At 35.1% G+C, this 19,139-nt stretch overlaps 1 protein-coding gene and 1 pseudogene across 7 annotated transcripts in view; both read left to right on the forward strand.

Moving 5' to 3' along the window:
* Positions 1-19,139, forward strand: part of EMB2247 (protein EMBRYO DEFECTIVE 2247) — a 55,008-nt gene that overhangs the window by 19,427 nt on the left and 16,442 nt on the right. For all 6 annotated transcript variants that reach the window (XR_014327901.1, XR_003646400.2, XR_003646412.2 and 3 more), the window contains 10 exons: positions 3,136-3,188; positions 3,284-3,351; positions 4,567-4,642; positions 14,249-14,332; positions 14,989-15,137; positions 15,238-15,355; positions 15,530-15,646; positions 15,983-16,200; positions 17,220-17,309; positions 18,941-19,052. Coding sequence is in view for 2 of the 6 variants with exons in the window: in XM_028257276.2 (XP_028113077.2) it covers positions 3,136-3,188; positions 3,284-3,351; positions 4,567-4,642; positions 14,249-14,332; positions 14,989-15,137; positions 15,238-15,355; positions 15,530-15,646; positions 15,983-16,200; positions 17,220-17,309; positions 18,941-19,052 (1,085 nt within the window). In the remaining 4 variants the exon portion in view is untranslated. The remainder of the gene's footprint in view (positions 1-3,135; positions 3,189-3,283; positions 3,352-4,566; positions 4,643-14,248; positions 14,333-14,988; positions 15,138-15,237; positions 15,356-15,529; positions 15,647-15,982; positions 16,201-17,219; positions 17,310-18,940; positions 19,053-19,139) is intronic.
* Positions 6,523-7,792, forward strand: LOC114311499 (polyol transporter 5 pseudogene; annotated as a pseudogene). The gene has a single exon (XR_014327902.1). The product of XR_014327902.1 is annotated as a polyol transporter 5 pseudogene (transcript).

A 19,139-nucleotide genomic window follows, 5' to 3' on the forward strand; every position in this document is an offset into this window, starting at 1 on the left:
TTCTATGCTAGCAGACTCCTAACATGGAACAAGGCCACTAAGTTTTGCTCCCTTGTTTTTTGCTAAACCCTCCAAAAGGAATCCCAATAAAGTTGCTGCATTCAAGGGTTATTCCATCTATCGCAAGGAAACATTCATCTTAATGATGAGTAGGGTATTAGACAAGTAATGAGCCAAATGATGCACCTTCTCTCAACTTTTATAGCTGATAACGCATGTTTGGCCATAGAACTTTTCTAAGACTTGTAGTTTTGTGCATCTCTTTTATATCTAATTTTGAGTGTACTACTGTCCATACCAACTTATGAGGGAGGTTTCTTCGCCTTCCAAAACAACTTAATCAAGGGAAGGGTAACATATCTGTCGTGTTGATGATGGAATGAAAGAAGAATCTAAAATGAAAATTACCCTCCTCAAGACTTCAATCTCTTTTCAGGAGTTAAAATAGACAACAATCTTATTCAAGAAATGGTAAAGCTATGTGAAAGTGTATGTGCTTGTTGCTTTTTCGCAGTATCTTAAATCTGAACGCCCTAGTTTGTATTGAGAATAAACATAAGATCATTGATTGAAGCTCACAGCCCAGATGGGATGACTTTGGTGTTTTATCAATTTAAATTATGGGAGTATTTTTTTTTTAATTTTTTTAATTTTAAAATAAATGGCGAATTACACTAGCAGTGCTTATAGTTTGAGCCTTGTGTCACTTTAGTCCCGACTTTTTAATTGTGACACATTTGACCTTAAATTTTGAATCTTGAATCTTGTTTCAAATAAGGACAATTGAAGATATCATTGCTTAATTTCAAGGGTAAAATTGTCAATTTGATAAAATATAGACTAATTTGACAAAAATAAATGTCAAAAAAATATTTTTGAATTTTCAAAAATTATTTCTACCTACTAAAGATAAAATTATGTATAATTGATAAATTTTTTAGACATTTATTTATTTATTTTTTTACCAAATTAATTTTTATTATGTATTTGGATGATGATCATGTAATAGGTGGTTGTTTTTATTTTCATTAAATTAATTTCTATTTTTTCAAAAATCAAATATAGCGACAACTTTGATACCATTATTAAACCAGTCTTTTAAATCAAAAAATCCAAAACTAAAAACATTTCATATATTAAATATATCAATTACACATTAAAATCCTAACAACCACCCATTATATGATCATCATCCAAACACACAATAAAAATTAATTGAGAAAATAAATAAATAAATAAATGTCTAAAAGATTTACCAATTTTATATAATTTTATCTTTGGTGAGTAGAAATAATTTTTAAAAATTTAAAAATATTTTTTTGACATCTAATTTGTCAAATTAGTGTATATTTTATCAAATTGACGATTTTGCCCATGAAATTAAGTAATGGTATTTTCAATTGTCCTTATTTGGAACAAGATTCAAGATTCAAGATTCAAAATTCAAGGTCAAATGTGTCATAATTGAAAAGTCAAGGACCAAAGTGACATGAACCTCAAACTATAGGGAATGTTAGTTTAATTCGCCCCAAAATAAGTACACATGGCACGTTGACTTTATTGGAGGGAAATATGATCAGGAAAGAAGGCCCCATTTTTTTTAAATTTTATTTTTAGTAACTAACAATTACCTCCATGAATTAGATGGGTGTTGCTTTCCAAAAATTGAAACCTCATTTATTTCTTTAATTAGGTCAGAGGTGCACATGGTCAATGAATTATTTAGAATTATTTAAAATCCAAATGTTTTATGGAGGCATTTTTTTGGATATTTGTCCTATAAAAATATTGAAGCTGTATCAAAAACTAACTAGTTTGTTTTTCTCCTAGTGGCTGCCTTTTTGAATCACTTGTGATCAAAACTGATGGACTATCAAAATATCAATGGTGAATATAAATATTGTGTTCCTATTTTTCTACAGTTTGATGTCTTTGAGACATTATTTGGACAATTACTAACCTTACACTATAGTAGTGAGTTTTTCTTTTCTTGTAAATATATGTCAGTTTATCATTGGATGGGGGTCTAGGGGATGTAGACTAGGTATAAATAACCTTTGGCACAATTTGCTTAAGTGGCCACAACTTGCAGGCCGAGTTTTCACTGCTGAGCCAGTGGCTCCTATGGTGAATTTTTCTTTTCTTCTTTTGATAAATATTACATGCCTTTTCTCTTTTATTGATAAATTTTACGTGTGCCTTCCCTTAATCACCCTGGCCCCCATCATGTTTGCAAGAGGCTGGGATTAATTAGATGGAAAATGCTTGACCAACAGCTGGACAAATTCTTAGGCCTCCTTTGAAAATTCAAAACATTAATTACATCTGCAACTAATGCTTGAGCCAACTTATGGGGGATATGCATTGTTGGGCCCATTATCTAACAGCTTAAGCTTTTGGGATAATTGGTTGTCAACTTAGTGTAAGAGCTTTAATCATGAGAATTCTTGATTTCAATTTCTCGGTGTGTTTTTGTTTCTTCACTATGTTTATCTTTGTGGCTTGCTCACATTCGTGTGTTTGTAGTCAGTTAGTCCTGTTCAATTTGTGTGTTGCTATCTATAGAGGATTCTTGACTTTTTCTCTCCTGCTGAGAGAATGCATTCATTCTTTAGTTCATTTCTCAAAAAACTTAAATTTGTATATGCAAGAAATAGGTCAATTCAGCAGCTTTTTGTTCAATTTCTCGTGGAGTAAAATTGTCATCAGTATGAGTCAAGGGAATGGTCCCCTGGACTCAGATTTCCATATGAAGAACATGACGAGAATAAATACCCTCTTTAACTAATATTATGATGGATGCAAATGCATTATCTAGGGGTTGCATGTAAAGGAGGGTATGAGAGCTTGATATACATTGTTGGGCCCATTCTCTGGCTGCTTAATCGTTTGCCATTAGTTGCGTAATGCACTCATGGCTAGCTCTTCTTTTTTGGTTTGATCATCTGTTTCAAGAAGGCTTCAGACAGGAAAGGATACACTCCTTAAAAAATTTAACGCACATTTGTTGCATCCTTACCATTGTATATCTAGATATGCTAATGAAAGTGGAGCTCATTGCCAAATAGAGCAAAGAGAGTCACATTCCAAGCACTTGGCCATAAAAATTTGGGCATTTGACATTTTTTCTTGCAGGATCTTACATGGTCAACTGGTCTCCTAACTTACAGACGGCAGTTTCAGACTTGGTATGTTGAATCTGGTGTAATATGTGTACTATCAATGTTATGCTTTGATGTTTATAATCTTAATAGTTGACATAAACCATCTTGATTATGCCTAGGAAGTAGAGTATTCTGAAGAACCTGGTACTCTGTATTATATTAAGTATCGTGTTGCTGGAGGTTCAAGGTAATTAGCACTCAGTTCTCTTGTATGTATTTGAAGTTTATTAATTCTTTCGTATGTATTGATAGTAGACTGATCTGTCAAAGGGCTCAAATGTCAAGTATGTGGATGCAAATTTGCTGGTTTAGAAACTTGTGCTCCTCTTTTCTTCTGTTTTTTTTTTTTTTTTTTTCACTTTCCTTCTTTATGACACATACATTAAATTTTGTCAGACCATTCTGAAAAGAATGATAACTAAGAATTGACAGGGAAGTTGCAATTGCTTTGATAGACTTGACTCTAATCGGTTGCTGTGGAACCTGAACTGTAGTTTTTTGGCTTCCAAAGAGAATAAACCTTCTCTAAAGAAGCATGATAACTAAGAATTGACAGGAAAGTTGGAAGTACTAGGAAAGGGGCGAGGTGTGGGGTATTAATTATGAGGGGCGCCGAAAGGAAGAAAGGGCTGTTAACTGTTCTTAATGAAGTTGATAAGCTGGAATGTTAAGAGGACTTAGTCTAGGAAGAAGAGGGGATGATTAAGGGTTTTGTCAATAAGAATCAAGCAGATATTGTTTTACTTCAAGAATTCAAAATTGATAAATATCATAGCAAGCGGATTAAAAGTCTCTGGGCTCGTAGATTTAGAAAATGGGCTTTGTTTCCATCGTGTGGTACTTCTGGGGTATTTTCATTAATGTACATTTAATACTATTCAAGGACTATAGTTTTTTTTTATTATCGTGTCCCTTTTGTGTTTGTATCCTTCTTTTATAGGATTTGCTGTCTCAGCATGTGTCCAAGTTCCTTTATGTGCTACTTAAATTGTTAAAGAAACCTGAGAAAGAAACAAGTGGTACAGATTTCCAAATTACAGTAGATAATGAGCGGAGTCTGGAATGAGTTATTCATAGTCCTGCAGTGGTTTTATGTTTCTTTACATAACAATAGATAAATAAGAAAGAAGAGATATAATTGTATAACTATCTTTTCAACTCAAAGTGGTTCGTTCGCCCTTCATTTCTCAAACCAAAATATCATGGTAGAACATAGATCATCTTGAGCTCTGTACACATCCACATCCTTGAGTCCTGATGTAGAATGCTTATGTAAGATTTACCATCATTCATGAAATAAGTTTCCTGTGTGTCTATTTATTTTATATCAACTATTTGACAGCCTTAAAAAGGTTTTGTTACTTATATATATATTAATGTTAGGATTTTCTTCTCCTGGTAGGAGTGACTATCTGACAATTGCAACGACACGCCCAGAGACTTTATTTGCTGATACGGCTATTGCTGTGAACCCTCAGGTAGGATTGCTTGTAGCCGACCCCATTTGATGGAACTTAAGATTTGGTTCGGTTTGATTTATAGTATGCTGTTTATTACACTTTCAGTGTTCAATGTACCTCTTGGTATTTTGTCTTCTACACTTTTAAGTTTTTAGTTATCTATTTTGGAGAATTTGTATGCTTGTATCCGTAGAGGAGAACTTCTCATATTTTATGTCTTTTTAACACACAGAAATGGGTCTGACATGTTTAAAGTTTAATTAAAGGGATTAGTCTTGATCCACCAAAACAGAAATTCTATCGTGTGTTTGGTTTCAGTTTTCTAGAAATTGAGTTTTTTGTTTTTCATGTTTTTTTTTATTTTTAGTGAATATTTTTAAAATTTTAAGCAATTTTTTACTTTTTTAGATGCACCTTACTTAGATGTATCTAAATAGTAAAATATTTGTGAAAAAATATTTTAAAAAATTAATAAATATACAAAAATACAAAAAATGTAGTGAATTTTTGTTTTTTTTTTTTTTGCGTATTTTTAGTATTTAGTGAATTTTTTAAAAAAAAAATTTCACAAATATTATACTTTCTAAGTGTATTTATGTTAGGTGTCCAAGGTTTTGAAAAGCGGTTGCAGTCATTGTAACGGTGGCGGTGTTACGGTTGTGGTGGCGGTGGCCGTGAATTTTTTTATTTTTCGCACAATTTGAAAAAAAATTAACGATATGCATATTTTTTTCCATAATCATATTTATTGGGTTTTAAAATAAATATTGATCAATTTTTGTAAATTTTTAAGTATGATCCAATATATTCATATCTTTAAATCACTAAAAATGATTTTTTTACATTTTATTTTAATAATTAATGACTTTATATGTCATAAATCTATATTGCGCTTGTGGCAAAAAAAAAAAAAAAAAAATTTATTGGAGTTAGATGTGTAAAATTATTTTTTTTATTATTATACTTGTGGAAGCATATGCAAATTTAAACTTGAATAGTTTTAGAAAAATAAATTATACATTCTAATGTAATCATATAAAAATTAAAAAATAAATTATAAAGATTTTTTGTTTTTGGGAGTTGGATCACTTGAATATTTATTCTCTTTTTGAATAACCTGTAAATAAAAATAAAATAAACTAATGGGAGACTTATTTATAAGTCCTATTTCGGACACTTATGCTATGTTAGGTCCTGTAAAAAATTTTATAGAGTCTCAAGTCCTATTTAGATAAGAATGTATTTCACAAGATCCTATTTGCGAAACGTAACGTGACACGTCACGTTAGGTTTATGTAGGTGTTACATCATATATGTGAATGTGAATTTCAAAATACACGAACAAGTAACATTTTCACATTCAATTTAAAAAATCAAAAACCTAGTAAGTTTGCGAAACGAAACGTGACACGTTACGTTACGTTTATGTGGGTGTCACGTTACGGTGTCACGTTACGTTTATATAATGTCACATTTGATATGGTCACGTTACGTTACGTTATATTTATGTAAGTGTCACGTTACGTTTCGCAAACTTAATCTATGGTAACATTCAATTTCGTATATATGGTTTTACCATTATTTATGATTGTTAAAATCCACCTACTCTCCACCTACTTCACCCACTTAAACCTACTCCACTAAACCTAACCCACTACACCACTACCACCTCACCTACTCCACTAAACCTAACCCACTACACCACTACCACCTCCACTTCACCTACTCCTTACCTACTACACACTCACCCTCTTCTATATATAGGAATCATGAATCATTGTAATAGATATCAATATAAATCAATCAATAATATACATCAATATATTTTTCACATGGTATCAGAGCAGGTTTAGAACTTAATATTTTTTGCTTCACCGGCGGGCGGCAACTTTGCCTTGGCTGCCCGCCGGACCTCAACCTAGTCCGCTAAAATTCTCTACACATACCTTCACTCTTCTTCACCACCTCGCCGAAGCAAACCCAAAATCCCTCTCGGACATTTCGTCGAACACCATAGCAACATAAGAACAAAACAACTCTCCACATATCCTCTGTGCATGTCCATTTGAATTTTCAATAATCTCTGTAACCAGAAATACCCACACCCTCTCTCTCTTTTAAAGATGGCTGACCGGAAGCCTCAGAACAATCGGTTTTCCAGCCAAACTCAAATACCCATTCCAGGCCTCGATCCACGAAACAAGTATGCCTTTGCTTGTGCTATTTTAGCTTCCATGACTTCCATGTTAATTGGTTATGATGTTGGGGTGATGAGCGGAGCAGGACCGTTCATCAAGGATGACCTGAAGATCTCGGACGTGCAGCTGGAAATCCTGATGGGCATCCTCAACGTCTATTGCCTCCTCGGTTCCGTCGCCGCGGGCCAAACCTCCGATTGGGTGGGGCGCCGGTACACCATCGTTGTCGCCTCCACCATCCACTTCTTAGGAGCCATCCTCATGGGCTTCGCCACCAACTACGCCTTCCTCATGGTCGGTCGCTTCGTAGCCGGCATCGGCGCTGGCTACGCCATCATGATCGCCCCCGTCTACACCGCCGAGCTCTCCCCCGCCAACTGTCGTGGCTTCCTTGGCTCTTTCCCCGAATTCTTCGGCAACGCCGGTGTATTGCTGGGATATGTATCAAACTATGCGTTCTCGAAGCTTCCACTTCAATTAGGATGGCGATTCATGCTCGGAGTCGGAGTGATTCCCTCGATGTTCTTGGCGTTGGGGGTCCTCGCCATGCCGGAATCGCCACGGTGGCTCGTTTTACAAGGTCGGCTGGGAGACGCCAAGCGAGTTCTGGACAAGACCTCCAACTCCAAAGAGGAGGCTCAGAGCGTTGCGGGTATGGTCGTGTCCCTGGCGACTCTAGGGGTGAGTTTGACAATTATAGATCACTCGGAGAAGAAATTGATCTGGGCCGTTGCTTTGGCAATCACGTCAGTCCTAGCATATGTTGCCACGTTCTCGATTGGGATGTGGTCCATCACGTGGGACAAGCTTGGGAGTGGCAGCTAATTGTGTGATGAATGGAATTATATCGATGACTTTTCTCTCTCTCTACTCAAGGACCTCCACCAAAGTGATCACTTTTCAACCCATCATTCACCACCTTTTGCACATATCCATACCCTTTTTTATTTTTTTAACCCAATCTTTACTCCAGCTGTCCACTTCCGTTGCTCCACTTTCTTTATTTTCTTTTATCTTTCTTTTTTCATTTTTAAAATAAAATAAAATAAAAAATCACAAAAAAAAAAAAAAAAAAAAAAACCATTGCAGGTTTTAACAAAACCGTGGGCCAAGAAACCCACGTGCACCAATCTTCTTTTTCCCTCACTCTCTCGTTTTGATTTTACTTATATATTATTAGTTCTTTCTTTTTTTCTTTTTATTTTTGTATCACCTTATTTTTATTTATTTATTTATTTATTATTATTTTTTTCCATTATTATTTCTGCTCCGTCTTATGTCATTTTAACAACAAAAAAAAAAAAAAAAACAAACAAACAAACCACAACCCACACAATTTACAACTTTGCACAACCACCCAAATTTTCTTCATCTCAGGGATCCACCCCGATCACAGTTTTACACCAAAAGAAAAAAAAAAACAAAAACAAAAAAACAAAACAAAAAACAACCACAACAACACAAACCATAACACCACAAGATTTGTTTTCTTTTCTGCAGACGGCCACCCACCGACCTCACTTTTTCGCCTATTCCGCCGGTCTTTTCTTCTTGCCTCCGTCCTGGGCGGTCCTTGACGGTGTTGCCTCCGTGTTTCCCACTCCACTGGGCACGATCACTACTCCCTGCTCCTCCACTGCAGCATATGGCGGCCCTCCAAATCGGAACATCACGGTGGCCTTCCGTTTCAGCTCCTTATTTTCCGCCTTTAGCACACTTATCTCTGCTCGCGCATCCTTATACATGCGTTGGAGCAGAGCCAGTTGGGCGTTTAACTGTTGCACCTCATTTGTCCTACTCTGAAGCCGGTGCGACAAGTTTGTGACCGCCGTCATGGTCTCCACACATGACTTCAAAGTATACTGATTGGCCTCAATATCAGTTTGCACTGCCATTTTTTGCTCCACAAACCGCATCGGAAAGTTCAACGAAGCAAAACCAGAGGTGTTTGGTTGAGGTTCACTGGCCACCGCACCAGTTCTCTCTCTTGTTGACTCATTGAGGTCGGGAAAGAGAGTGAGCAGCCTACGGGAAGACGAAGCCATTTTCTGGGCAACAGAGTGTTACAGTGTATTACAGAGTTTCTCTCTCAGCAAAGGAAGAATTTTTCAGAGGTTTCTCTCAGTTTTTCTGTCTCAGCTTCTGCCTTAGCCTCAGCCTCCGTCTTGGTTAAATAGCCGAGGCAGCCACGCGTATCGCGCGCCACTTGACGCCAGACGACAAACGGGCGCGCCAGCCAAGGCACTCACGTGCCTCGCCATCATGTTCGGCACGCCTTTTTATGGATTGGGCACGCCTTTTGATGGCACGCCTTTTGAAAGATTGGGCACACCTTTTGAGGGTGCGACTTTTTAAGGGTCCGACAAGACTCTGTAAACTGTCCCGACATTAATTCCGGTTAGCTCCTTCATGGGTCCGACAAGACTCTGTAAACTGTCCAGACATTGATTCCGGTTAGCTCCTTCATGGGTCCGACAAGACTCTGTAAACTGTCCCAACATTGATTCCGGTTAGTTTCTACAAGGGTCCAGCAAGACTCCGTAAACTGTCACCACAACTGTCACAACATTTTCTGCTACAACGGTCCGACATGACCCCATAAACTGTCTTCTACATCGGTCTAACACCGCCATCCAGTGTCCTCTACACCGTTATGACACCACCATACAGTGTCCTCTACATGGTTATGACACCCCCATACAGTGTCTCTTATCCTCTTTTATTTTTATGTATTTTCTTGTTTTGTTACTCTCTCCAAACTCAAGTTGGTTAGTTCCTATCCCCCTTGAGTTTGCGGGGGCTGTTAAAATCCACCTACTCTCCACCTACTTCACCCACTTAAACCTGCTCCACTAAACCTAACCCACTACACCACTACCACCTCCACTTCACCTACTCCTTACCTACTACACACTCATCCTCTTCTATATATAGAAATCATGAATCATTGTAATAGATATCAATATAAATCAATCAATAATATACATCAATATATTTTTCACAATGATATTAACAACTAATATTGAGGGTAAATGTGTCAACAAACTTCACACAGGACTTATGGGAACATAAGTTTTTTCGTAAGACCATATGTAGCATAAGTACCCCTAATAGGACTTATAAATAATTTTCCCTAAACTAATCAAAAAAAATTGACATGTATAAAATATGTATTAATATATAATTATAGGTGTTATTTTTTTTTAGATATTTTATAAAAAAATCAATCACTAACTATTATATATAAGATAAATAATGACAAAAGTAAGAGAATAAATAAGAGCCTAAATATATATATACATATATTTTTTAATCAAGCCAAATAGATAATGATCACACTTATTATTATTATTATTATTATTATTATTATTATTATTATTATTATTATTATTATTATCAAACAATATATAGACAGATAGACACACACAAACAAAATGGTTGAGTGAGAGCAGCTGATGTCTTACAGTTTCAGCAAATCAATAACATGTTCTTCATCTTCCTTCTTCTCTCTATCTCTTGGCCCTCTATCTTCCATCTTCCCTCTTCCCTCTTCCCTCTTCTCTCTCTATCCCCTTCTCCTATTTTCAGTTTTTTTTTTTTTTTTTTCGAAAGAAGCAATTCAGAACCGTTACGTAATGGTGCGTAACAGGCCGTTACGGCATTGTTATGACCGCTACGGCTGCTGCTACGATTGACACACCTGTAAATCTCAATCACACTGCAAAAGCAGTCGTAACGGGTGGCGGTAACCACCACAACAGGTACGTAACATGTAACGGTTGCTGCCGCTTTTTAAAATCTTGGGTGTGTCTAAAATTTTTTTAAAAATTGCTTAAAATATTAAAAAATTCATTAAAAACAAAAAAATACCGAAAATAAAAAAGTAGAATTTTTTGAAAACCAAAACCAAACAAGCTCGCTGCATGCAGTACAACAATTCAAAAGTTAGGAAGAGGAAACACCTGCAAACTTAAGAGGGCAACTTATCTAGATGCTTAGGTAAAATGACTTTGCCATTATGATGTTGTAGGTTAATAAGTATCAACAGAGTAAATACATATTTGGATGAAGTCAAACAGTTTCATGATTTGCATAATCACACTGACATATTACTAGTAAGTATTGTACGTTATAATTATATAATTTTGAATATAATGAGTAGTAATATTAATACATGTTCATGGAAAAGTTTTGGATGGAAAATATTCATAAGGTTTTTGGTGGTGAAAAGTTGGAAGCCAAATTATTAACCAGAGCACACAAGGGGGCTGGGGATGGAGATGAGGAAGGGAGGGGGCAAAGGTTAAAGCAAATGGACAGAAAGAGAGTTAAACAAACAAACCAAACAAATAGCATATATATGTAGATGGAGAGACTTGAAGGCAAGACCTTCCAAGACCGAAGTTCTAATACTATGTGAGATCACCAGATATAGAAAACCTTGAACTGTTTGGAAAGGACCTAACCATGTATATCTAGCTAATCTCCCAATACTTACGCGTAAATATCTATTTGTATTCTAGTAATGAACTAGAAAATTTAAAACATATTATTCCACAATAAAATAATTAAATTTCCATAAAAATTGAGCTTGGTTCTTCAAGCAAATTTTAGTTATTACAAGTCATGTCATCGAGTTATATACTCCCTCCGTCCCAAAATAATAGTCCCTTTTGGGGAATCCAACTTTTTTTGGTAGTACAATTATTGTACTTTAAAAAAGTTGATTTTCCAAAATTACCCTTTGATAGTACATTTTTTTGGGAATATCAATGTCATAATTGTACTTTTTATATTATTTATGAATTTAAAAGAAGGGCAAAATAGAAAATTTATATTATTTTTGTACTTGATTTTTGAAGAGGGACTAATATTTTAGGACAATGAAAAATGGAATAAGGGACTAATATTATGGGACGGAGGGAGTAATATAATTGAATTGTATGAATTTTTTTGGATATTTCATAGGTTTATTTTATGCACGAATTGAAACAAAATACCTTAACACTGAATACCTTAATCCAACAGATCTTCGTTTCAATAATTTTTGGTCAATTTGAAGAATCTCCTTTCTGAAGCTCATAATCGACGAATTGATCTTGTAAAGTTTAGGATGTTGATCACTTATGGTGGCTGAAACAACAGCAACCTACCTCACCAGTAGCTTTTAAATGTTGAGTAGTATATATTTTATTTTTTGATAAATTAATAAGTTTAATTTTTATTTTGGAAAGAAGTTTGGCAACTTTATTGAGGAAGAAAGAGGAGTATGATCTCTTCGAAAGGGCATAAACAAGAATGTTGATCTAGTATGATCTCTTCAAAATGGGGAAATATAGAAAATTTAACAGTATAATCTTGAGCAACTTTCAGCTTTGGAAGTGTGATTGCCTTACAAATTTCCAATCAGCTTTGCAGTTGATCAATAATTATTATCTTTCTTTTAAGAAAATTGTTCTTTTGGATGGTAAGTTAAGACATTTTCCCTGTAATTACTCCCATGTCACTTAAGAATGCTGATAGATATCCTTCATTTCTTGCATTGTGTTTGTCCTATGTGAATGTGGAAACCAAGTTCTATAGGTAGGCTGCGTCAAGTGTGATACACATGGACATGGTGCTAACATGGTGGGATGTAATGCACCTATGTAGCACAATCACTTTTAGGGAGGAGTTTTTTTCGTGTTGGACATGTGTCTGGCACCGATTCTTCTTGGGCAATCCAAAAATTTGTCTGATAAATCTTGTACACGTCCTAGTTTAAAAATGAAATATGATAATTGTGGACACTTTGACAAGACTTGTTGGATACTTTCTAACTCAAGCCATGTGGAGTATCTTTTAATAGGAACAATGTGTCACAATCTTAGGAAGGCTACTTGCATCCCAAATGTTCCATGAAACATTCTTAAAAAACTTCCACTGTAAACATTAGCACCATAAAGTCTGCAATAGACAATTTCTAACATTAGGAAAAAAAAAACATAATAACGAAGCTAAAAAAATGTATTGATAGAGTAAGGTAGGAGGATAGATTATATACTTGATATTTGGAACTTATCTTTCAAGTTTACTAGTAGAAATATTTAGATAATAGATTAAATTATGTTGTTCTTATACTATGCCTAAAAAAATATATAAAGTACATTAACATTTTGTCATCCTCTTGCTGCGTCCATGTCTTACTTTTTACTATGCGTGGTGTTAACCTGTCCGTATTGTGTCGCACCTGTGTATGCTACATTGTAATGTACTTTGGATGAAATTGAATGATAATAGTCTGTGGGAAGCTAGGGACATACTTGATTTGGTTTCCCTTCACTTTCATCTGGTGCACACCATGCAACTGCTGAATTTGTATGGACTGTTTTGTGAAAAAAGATCAGATAATTTTTTAAATTCTTTAATTTGTTCAATTGGACAGACTTGTTTTTCTAACTTGTACATAACTCTCTTAGAGTCTGCAACTATTGAAATTTATTTGATTACAGTTAGACAGTTTCATTAATTAAATGATGTTTAGTTTCATGACACATAATTTACTGAGTAAGACATGTTAGATGTTTTGTCCTGATCCTTGGTTCTAGCCTAAGTAGCACATACACATGACATGGTACGGACATGCCAATATGTCGATTTTCAAAAAATGCAGGACACGAAAAGCTTGGGACATGTTAAAATTTTATGTTTTTATAATTTTATTGAATGTCATATATATGAATAGTTTATTCAAAGATAATAAAAAAATATGTAACATAACACATTTTTCAAAAAGCTATACATAGCAATTACATTATAAAAAATGCGAAACATTTATAGAACATTGTATTAGACATAATGTATTCATCTTATAGATATTTCAAAACATATTTAGAATGCATAAGTTGTGCTATGAAGAATGCCAAACATTGTTACAATGAAGGGATTCATCATATAGGATGTGTTTGGAGGGTTTAAGAAGTGTCGTCTAAGAGTCTGTGAAGTATCGATAAAGTGTCCAATATTATGAATTTGATTTTTCAATTAAGACACATTGAAGAAGTGTCGGACACGTTTTTAGAAGTGTCTAAAGAGTGTTGTGTTGGACACAGGTGTCAGACACAACACTCTCCTCCATAGAAGTGTCCATGCTTCTTAGTTTCTAGCTGATGTGGTGATGAAAAAGTTGAGATAAATATTTCGGATTGCCATTCAATTATTGAGTAATGCCTAGACTTTGAAACTAATTTTTGAAAGGATACAGCTTTACTTACGTTATGCCTTTATTTGAGGAGACCTTTTTTTGCCTCAAAAAATCTATGAGACTGACACTACTATTTCCCATATCTCTTTTCTTGTAGTTTTGAGTAGTTGCGTATGATTTAGCACAGATTTTGTTTGAATTTTTTTTTTTCCTGAAATTGCTTTAATGATAACTACTATGCAGGATGATCGTTATTCCAAGTATATTGGAAGGCAGGCTATTGTGCCGATGACATTTGGTCGTCACGTCCCTATCATCTCTGACAAGGTAACAGCCAACTTGCCATCTCTAGCCATGTATATTTTTCTTTAGTTATCAACATGATGCTGCTTTTTTCTGATTGAAATTATTTCAATGGTGAGCATAATCCAAAAATGATCAGGATGGATAAAGTAATTAAGACAAAAAGTGTTGTAAGCTGAGTTTTCAAGATGGAAGCCTCAGTGTGGGCACTATGTCGGTTTTCATATGTAACTCATATTCTATTATCTGTAGTTGATATAAATCCCGTCTTGTGCTTAAATCTTGCTTTCATTTCATTAACCCTGTTTTGGATCAAAAGAAACATAGGAAACAGAATGGATGAATTTCTCAGTACATTACTATTTTTTCGTGTAATCAAGAGCTAATGTGGTGCTGGCCTGGGACTGTTAATATGTCTATCTGCTTTTAAAATAATCGGCACTTCCTGATTCCCATTTGTGTCTAGGAGAAAACATCTTACAATGGAGCAATTTTTGCTCACAAAATAAATTGTAATTTACTGAAGTTGTCATTACTCAATGTACTTCTCTATTTTTTCTTTCTTTATGCTTTCATTTATTTTGTGGTTTCTTTCTCTGTTTTTTTCCCTTAAAGCCATTCCAACTCATTCTGGTAAATAATGTGATTTCCTAATGTCCTTTGTTGCTAATGTCACACAGTATGTTGATAAAGATTTTGGAACCGGTGTCTTGAAGATAAGCCCTGGGCATGATCATAATGACTATCTTCTTGCTCGGAAGCTTGGTCTTCCCATACTTAATGTGATGAACAAGGATGGCACACTTAATGATGTTGCTGGATTGTACTGGTAATGTGGTGGCATGATATTATTAGGTCATTGAGACATCGATTTGAGAAATGTTTTTGTATTCTACCTAATTTATGGCCATTGGACTTTGTAAAATCAGTGGCCTTGATCGCTTTGAGGCACGGAAAAAGCTATGGGCAGATCTTGAGGAGACAGGCTTAGCTGTCAAAAAAGAACCTCACACACTACGAGTTCCCAGATCACAACGTGGTGGAGAAGTGTGTTTTTATAGCTATCTATATTTGTCTTTGTTTTGGTTTCCTTTCCGATGCACCAAATATATATATATATATGTAAATAAATTGGTCTTTTGAATTTAAGAAAATAAGCTTGGTAGAATAGATGTGTACTTTACCTAGGGTTGTTCTCATACTCAATTTTCCTCTCATTAGATAATAGAGCCACTAGTGAGTAAGCAATGGTTTGTCACCATGGAGCCCTTAGCTGAGAAAGCTCTTAAAGCTGTCGAGACAGGAGAATTAACTATTATGCCAGAAAGATTTGAGAAGGTATGAAACATATAACAGTAATTTATATTTTCCTTTGGCTTCATACTAATCAAAAAATATATATATTCTTCTTTGGCTTCATGTTGACCATGTTTTGAGTTTCTTTTCATTCTTCACTAGAGCGCATAAATTATCTTTTGAATTTTTGTCACCTGGAGGCTGGATATATTAACACAATAATTTCCATGACATGGATTATCATCGTTCCTGTCTACCTTTAGCTGTTTCTTCTACCTAAATCGTATCGTATTTGCATTGAGCTGCTTCTCCACTTTCAATGCTACCATCCTCTGCCTGCTTTAGCTCACGTTTCTATTTTGGTTTTTTTGACTGTAGATATATAATCATTGGCTGTCAAATATCAAAGATTGGTGTATAAGCAGACAATTGTGGTGGGGGCACCGTATACCAGTTTGGTACATTGAGGGAAAAGACTGTGAAGAAGAATATATTGTTGCTAGGAGTGCTGAAGAGGCTCTTGACAAAGCTCGTGAGAAGTATGGAAATGTTGCAATATATCAGGATCCTGATGTTCTTGACACTTGGTTCTCAAGGTTGACAAAATACAAGCCCCATAAGCGTATTTACATGCTTTATTAGCTAGTATTACATTCCTAATAACGAAGGTTTCTTACATTTACCAGTTGGTAATTTAATTTTCTCTCATGGATGGGATGACTGATACTTTCTTTTCATCTTCCATCTGAATGGATTAGTTCATAGTTTGAGCAAACTTTTTAATATTAATTTGCATTGGTAATACTATGAATGTAGTTTTAGGTTTCCTTAAAGACATCTTATTCAAGTTCTTAAATTTCAGTTTGCCAGTAATTTGCAGAGCAAGTTCTCAAAATTTAGTGCTGGCAGTAATTTTGAACTTGAATAGAATCCATATGAATTACTGGTTTGTAATTTTCTGTTAATGTTTCATTTGAGGAGCTGAAAGTTTTCTTAAGAGTGCCATTGAAATTCTTACATTTATAACTCTGAAAGTGCCTTATAGAGGGGCGCCCCCCCCCCCCCCCCCCCCAACACCCCCAACACCCCGACTCCCACTTATAAACACATGTGGACTCGCATAAGTTGCATGCACACACAAAAAAGGGCTATTGAAGGAAAAAGAAGAGAGAGAGAGAGAGAGAGAGAGAATCTTTTTTTGATTAAATTTTGAAGATATTGCAGCAAAATGCCTGATTGTACATAATGCCCTAAATATTGGCAATATTTTGACCATTAGTTTAGATGTAGCCTGCATATTGTTGATGTAAAAATTTATTGATGTTGAGTTGTACTACTTTTTCTAATGAGTCCTGGAGTTGTATAAGTGGACACAAATTGTTTTCCTCATTATTTGCCTAAAATTCATTTAGACTTCTCAAACTTTTGCGTGTCGGTTGCATGCAAGGCTCACTTAAAGATTCTGTAGTGTTGCACGTGAACACTAACTCTATGTGTGAACATATTTATATTATACATGTATATATATGTATATATATTTGTGTGTGTGTGTATGTCTATGTATATAACTGCTGAACATCTTGACTGAGCCCATCTTGTTTGCTTCTGTCTGTAGTGCTTTATGGCCCTTCAGTACTCTGGGATGGCCAGATATTTCAGCAGAGGATTTTAGGCACTTCTATCCAACCACAGTACTGGAAACTGGGTATGTACCTCTTTTCCTAAATTCTTTAGTGTGAGTTCCCTGCTTTTGGTTTTTCTTTAATGCTGCTTGTAGCTTCAATATAGTGTAATGCAAAAAATTTGGCCCAAACTCAAGGCCTGAGTTCTTCTGAAGTAAATTGAGCTACCATTTCTTAGTGATGGAACCTTTATGCTTTGTTTGGTTAGGGGATTTGGGAAGGGATTTTGAAAGGGAAAGTGAAAGTGGAGGTGAAATGTGAATAAAATATGCCTACATTTCACCTAGTTTCACACATCTTTTCCCTTTCCCTTTCCCTTTCCCTTTCCCTTTCCAAATTCCTTCCCAAATCCCTCAATCAAACACAGCGTTAGGATATGCTGCAACTCAAAATTTAATGCCCCAATAGAAGACTATTGGCAAGCACGCATCTTCTCATCCGTCTTGCTTTTCAGGTGACAGACATTTGTACACGAGAAAATTTATTTTTTGAACATTAAAATGTGTTAGAGATGACTTTGGTGATGCATTTGAAAAATAGGATGGATATTAAGCAATGTTGGAATCGCAAGAAACAAGTAAGAATTAGGTTGGGATGATTATGTTCAAACTCTTTTCATTGTACAGATAAACTAGTTTTGTTCTAGTGTGCCCTTATTACAATGTTGGGAGTATTGTATATAATAGTCATATACAATGTAAAATAGTTTTACATTGAAACATTATTACAATGTTGTAAATAATAGCCGATGTCTTATTACCTAACTCCGAAGACCTGCCAAGCAAAAAACAAAAAGAAGTATATCTCCTTTTGGTGGGAATATTTACCTGTATTGACTTTAATTTTTGTTAAAAATAAAGTGATGTCTCGAGAAAAAGTTTGGAGAGTCTCAAAAAAGCTAAAAAGCCAAAAAGTTACTCAAAAAGTTAAAAAGTTATCACTATTCACCAAAAGTCAACAATTACGGTTGCACAACTCCCAATACTAATTTTCCCCTACACATTAATTTATACAATTTTTTAATACACATTTTTCCATAAAAAGTCAAAAAGTTAACCCAAACATTCATATTTTCAACCTCAACTTTTTAGTCTAAAAAGACAAAAAGTGCACTTATTTAGGACACCCCAAACAACCCCTAAGTGTGCAATAAGAAAGAGAAAAACAGTCATCAAGTGTTTCAGGTTGTGTGCAACTTTATATGTTTCAATGTTGTATGCTGTAAATTGTTTGAGTGAGCACAACCTGAATTTTGCTTAGAAAAGCCTGTCAGTCCGCCCTAGAAAATGAAAGTAAATGAAGTGCTTTGTTTCATAACTTTATACAGATTTTTTGTTAGTTCGTGACTGAGGTTGGTAACTTTAGCACATCAGGAATTTGGTGTATAACCTTGCTTCTTGACCCTGGTTTAGAAAAATGCTACTGACTTTGATTCTAAGTGCCCATTCTTCGTTACATATGAGGAGCTTTAGTGCAATGGAACATACACTGAGTTTTGTTTGTGATTATATTATTAAATTTCCACATTTTAGGGGTGAATTATCAAACGTTATGCAGTTATTTGTCCTGAAGGACGATGCCAACTGCCATATTTGAACAGTAACTTTACGTACTTGTTGCCTCAAGACTAATGTTGATTGCCATATTTGGACAGGCATGACATATTGTTCTTTTGGGTGGCACGCATGGTGATGATGGGGATTGAGTTCACTGGGACTGTTCCTTTTTCAAATGTTTATCTGCATGGGCTTATCCGAGATGCACAAGTGAGTAGAATGCTGGAGTAAGGCTAATGGTTCCATAATGCTATTAGATTGAGTTAACAAAAAGTGGTTTTTTTAATATATAAAAAA

Source organism: Camellia sinensis, chromosome 4, assembly GCF_055761805.1.
Source record: "Camellia sinensis isolate YWXY chromosome 4, ASM5576180v1, whole genome shotgun sequence".
In the NCBI taxonomy this organism is placed as follows: domain Eukaryota; kingdom Viridiplantae; phylum Streptophyta; class Magnoliopsida; order Ericales; family Theaceae; genus Camellia; species Camellia sinensis.